The sequence below is a fragment of the Trichechus manatus genome, unplaced genomic scaffold, assembly GCF_000243295.1.
Source record: "Trichechus manatus latirostris isolate Lorelei unplaced genomic scaffold, TriManLat1.0 scaffold00191, whole genome shotgun sequence".
Taxonomy (NCBI): domain Eukaryota; kingdom Metazoa; phylum Chordata; class Mammalia; order Sirenia; family Trichechidae; genus Trichechus; species Trichechus manatus.
This window is the reverse complement of record NW_004444127.1, coordinates 4,488,410-4,493,377: the sequence shown is the minus strand read 5'-3', so window position 1 is coordinate 4,493,377 and position 4,968 is coordinate 4,488,410. Positions and strand designations below refer to the sequence as shown.

The 4,968-nt window shown below is 39.3% G+C and overlaps 1 protein-coding gene across 1 annotated transcript; it reads right to left on the bottom strand.

Moving 5' to 3' along the window:
* Positions 1-202: 202 nt before the first annotated feature.
* LOC101358883 (olfactory receptor 4C12-like) lies at positions 203-1,165 on the bottom strand. The gene has a single exon (XM_004387723.3). The coding sequence runs from the start codon at positions 1,136-1,138 to the stop codon at positions 227-229; it is 912 nt and encodes a 303-aa protein (XP_004387780.1). The 5' UTR covers positions 1,139-1,165; the 3' UTR covers positions 203-226.
* Between the last annotated feature and the right edge of the window lie 3,803 nt (positions 1,166-4,968).

Below are 4,968 nucleotides of genomic sequence, written 5' to 3'. Positions count from 1 at the left end.
GTCATATCTTTTAGCTTCTATAAATGTTTCCAGTATCCAAGTAATCAATACATATTTATTGAATGGGAATCAGTAAAATGTGGTGACAAGAGTATAAGATGGGAGACGTTCTGGATTCCAGTCTTCTCAAGGTATATATTTCCATCTAGAGATCAAGAGGGTTGGACTATATTGCCTTTATTACTGCTACCTACAATGCTCACTGATTCTGTTTCATCATCTGAAGTTACTTTTTGCTACAGAGCTTTCTCATGGCATTTTTAACTTCAGTATTTCTGAGAGTATAAATTAAGGGATTTAACATAGGAGCCACCATAGTATAAAAGACAGCCACAGCTTTATCTATGGACAGAGTGGTCACTGGGCGCAGATACACAAATATGCAGGGCACAAAGAATAAGATGACCACTGTGATGTGAGAGACACAGGTGGAGAGGGCTTTGCGCCTCCCTTCCAAGCTATGAGCCTTTAGGGAGTGCAGGATGACCATATAGGAGACCAACAAGAGGAGAAAGTTTAACAAGCATACAAATCCACTGTTGACAGCAACGAAGAGACCAAGGGTATGAGTGTCCATGCAGACAAGTTTCAACAAAGGATACAAGTCACACATGAAGTGGTCTATGACATGGGGGCCACAGAAGGGCAGCCAGACAGTGAAGAGGATCTGAATGGTTGCATGGAGAAATCCACCAGTCCAGGCCACTCCCACCAGAAGAATGCACAGCCTATGGCTCATGATGGTCATGTAGTGTAGGGGTTTACAGACGGCCACATAGCGGTCATAGGCCATCACTGTCAACAGGATGATCTCAGCAGCACCAAAGATATGTTCTGCATAGACTTGGGCCATGCACCCATTAAAGGAAATAATTTTCTTCTCATGAAGGGAGTCCACAATCAGCTTAGGAGCTGAAGAAGAAGAATAAATTGTGTCTATCAGAGAAAGTTGGGTCAAAAAGAAGTACATGGGGGAGCTCAGAGCCTGGCTGGTAGTAATAGTAACAACAATAAGTAGGTTGCTTGAGAGTGTTACCATGTACAGAATCAAAAATACTACAAACACTACTTTCTGCATCTTTGAGTTCTGTGTAAGACCTATTAAAATGAATTCAGTCACATTCCTGTTATTCTCCATCCATGTGTTATTGGTGATAAATTTCCAGGAAGGGATTTTTTACCTGGAAAAAAAAAAAAAAAGGAAAGGAAAACCATAGGATCAAACAATCCAAAACTCTTCCTTTTCACAGTACTCTACTGCTCTCCCAGATGATTCCTTCTCTTCCCTAGACTCTCTAGGAATAGGTACCTCAAAACTTCTCTTAGTTGACCCTCTTAGTCTTTTATTATCCTGACATTAAAAAAATTTCATATGAAGCTGAGAATACCCAGAAGAAAGGAACATTTCCTACTGTCAGGATAATCTTTGCAAATTTTTACTTGAATATCAGCATGAGGGAATAATGTAGTCATTACAAGTGATGGTTTTAGGGACTTACAAGACTTTTAAGTATACATATAAAATAACTTGAATTAAAAAGCACAAGAGTCTTAATATCATAATTATAATTATGTAAACATACTATAAGTAAACATGTTAGGGAATAAGAGTTATGGAATTAGTATTTGAAGACTATAGATTTTATATGTATATTTTAGTAATAAAATTCAAATTCAAAAATTCCATTTATAAAATGTTATGTTTTGTTTCACTTTCAATGTACACTTATAAAAAGAGTTTGTAGAGAGGCGGGGCCAAGATGGCGGAGTAGTCAGATGGCTTCCCATATCCCTCTTACAATAAAGACCTGGAAAAACAAGTGCTTTGATTGCATATGACTATCTAGGAGCCCTGAACAAAGCAAAGTTGAGGAATCAGACTGAGTGGTGGGTGGAGAGGGAGATGGTTCTGAAGACGCGAGAAGTGCCAGACAGGACTCGGCTAGAGCCACAGCTCTTCATCCCCAATCGGCCCGGAGGTGCTCAGTGAAGCAGGCATACAGCTCCATGCCCGCGCTTGGGAGGCAGTTTCCACATCGAGAGAGATCCAGCAGCAGAGATACTGCTTGGACACTCTGAATCAGTGAAAAGCAGCTGCCAAGTGGCTAAAGATAAGTACATGCATGTGGCCTTTCATTGAGGATTTAAACAAACAAACAAAAAAAAACCCATTTGGGAAAAACCTCTCTCCCTTTTACCTCCTCCCTCCCTGCTCTGCATTGATATAGAGACTTCCAAAGTCTCTGAGTCCCCTGGGCCGGAAGTAGATCCCATAAGGCTCCCTGAACCTTTCTGCTGTCCTTGGAGAGGGAACAAATAAGCTACTGGCTCCCCTAAGCCAGGAACTCAGGGTTGGCATAGCTCCTTTGCTAGACACAGGCATAAGGGGCCCGCAGACTTTGAGTACCTTCCACCCCTGTATAGACTTGTGCAGACCCATCTCAACAGCATAAGCCCTCACTACCACAGTACAACAGGGTAAACACCTGAAGTCTAACTTCAACTGTTTCAGCTGTGAAGTGGCATATTTGTGATGTTTGACACAGCCCTGCCCTTCAAGCAGGCACCTTTACCGGTCCACACCAGGGGCTTGAGAACTGGTGGCTCCCCTACACCACCTACTCACCTGCTATACAGGTCCAAGAACAAGTGGTGCCTCCAAGTCTTTACAGCCAACACAGCAGGGTGCTCATAGTCCAGCTGCAAAACTCACCTGCCTACTCGCTGTAGGGAATAGAGACATGCTTTCCTTTCAGACACTAGGGGGAAGCTGTCAGCCCTCTGCTTGGCTCAGTGCATGACCCTCTACTGAAGCCAGATACCTGTGCCTACACTAATCACCCATGCCTCTCTAAGACTACAGGTGAGAGCCTGCACCACACACTTGGTGACCAACTGCCTGGATGCCTGAGCTGAATCTATACAGGAAAATTTAACAGACTCCTGTGTGCACATACTTAGTTACAGAACTAACTACCTGGTGACAGGACGTTAGAGCTTCGAAGGTGCCAATAATCAAACTAGCGCACACGAGCAGCCTATTTGGGCATATCAAAACAAAACAAAACAAGAAGCCAGGACACACTAAACAAATATAAAATAAAATTATAATAACTTACTGATGGCTCAGAGACAACAGTCAAATTCAAATCACATAAAGAGGCAGTCCATGATGGCTTCAGCAAGCTCCCAAAGTAAGAATCAATAAATTCTCTGGAAGAAGAGAATTTCTTGGAATTACCAGAGGCAGAATACAAAAGATTAATATACAGAACTCTTCTAGAAATTAGAAAAGAAATTAGAAAGGAAATCATCAAAATGTAGAAACAGCCAAAGAACATACAGACGAAGTAGTAGCAGAACTTAAAAAAGTTATTCAAGAACATAATGACAAATTTAATAGACTGCAAGAATCCATAGAGAGACAGCAGTCAGAAATCCAGAAGATTAACAATAAAATTTCAGAATTAGACAACTCCATAGAAAGTCATAGGAGAAGAATTGAGGCGGTAGAAGTCAGAGCAAGTGACATTGAAGATAAAGCACTTGATGCCAACTTAGTTGAGGAAAAATCAGATAAAAGAATTAAAAAGAATGAAGAAACTCTAAGAGTTATGTGGGACTCTATCAAGAGAAAAAAACCTACAAGTGATTGGAGTACCAGAACAGGGGGGATAACAGAAAACACAGAGAAAATTGTTGAAGATGTGTTGACAGAAAACTTCCCTATATCATGAAAGATGAGAAGATATCTATCCAAGATGCTCATCAAACCCCATACAAGGTAGATCTCAAAAGAAAGTCACCAAGACATATTATAATCAAACTTACCAAAACCAAAGATAAAGAGAGAATTTTAAGAGCAACTAGGGATAAAAGAAAAGTCATCTACAAAGGAGAGAGTCAATTAGAATAAGCTCAGACTACTTAGCAGAAACCATGCAGACAAGAAGGCAATGGGATGACATATATAAAGCCTTGAAGGAAAACAACTACCAGCCAAAAATTATATATCCAGCAAAACTGTCTCTCAAATATGATGGTGAAATTAGAGCATTTCCAGATAAACAGAAGTTTAGGGAATTTTCAAAAACCAAACCAAAATTACAAGCAATACTAAAGGGAGTCCCCCCTTTAGAAAATCAATATCGTCAGATAATAACACAAGACTAGAACACAGGACAGAGCAACCAGATATTGACTCAGACAGAGAAGTCGAAAACACATCAAAGCTAAAACATTGAAAATAGGGAAACAGAGATATCAATATGTAAAAAAAGGACAACATTAAAACAAAAAAGAGGGACTTAAAAAATGCAGACATAGATTTTCATATGGAGGAGAAGTCAAGGCGATATAAAGAAATAAAAGACTGGTATAAACTTAGAAAAATAGCCATAAATATTAAGGTAAACACAAAGGAACTAACAATCCTACAAATCAAAATAAAAAACTAGAAAAATATAGACTCGGCAAACACAAAATCAACAACAATGAAAAAGATGAAAAAAATGCATAAAGAAAAATGACTTAGCACAGAAAATTAAGGGGAACAAAGAAACTGTGAACAACACACAAAAAGAGACATCAGGATGACAGCACTAAACTCATACTTACCAATAATTATGCTGAATGTAAATGGACTAAATGCACCAATAAAGAGACAGAGAGTGGCAGATTGGATAAAAAAGCATGACCTGTCTATATGCTGCCTACAAGAGACACACCTTAGACTTAAAAACACAAACAGGCTAAAACTCAAAGGATGGAAAAAAATATATCAAGCAAACAACACTTAAAGGGAGCAGGAGTGACAATATTAATCTCTGACAAAATAGACTTTAAAGTAAAATCCACCACAAAGGATAAGGAAGGGCACTATATAATGATTAAAGGGTCAATACACCAGGAGGACATAACTATAATAAATATTTACCCACTCAACGACAGGGCTTCAAAATACATAAA

Excerpts from the sequence above, each read along its gene's own strand:
- LOC101358883 (XM_004387723.3), bottom strand. The coding sequence starts at position 1,138 with ATGGAGAATAACAGGAATGTGACTGAATTCATTTTAATAGGTCTTACA.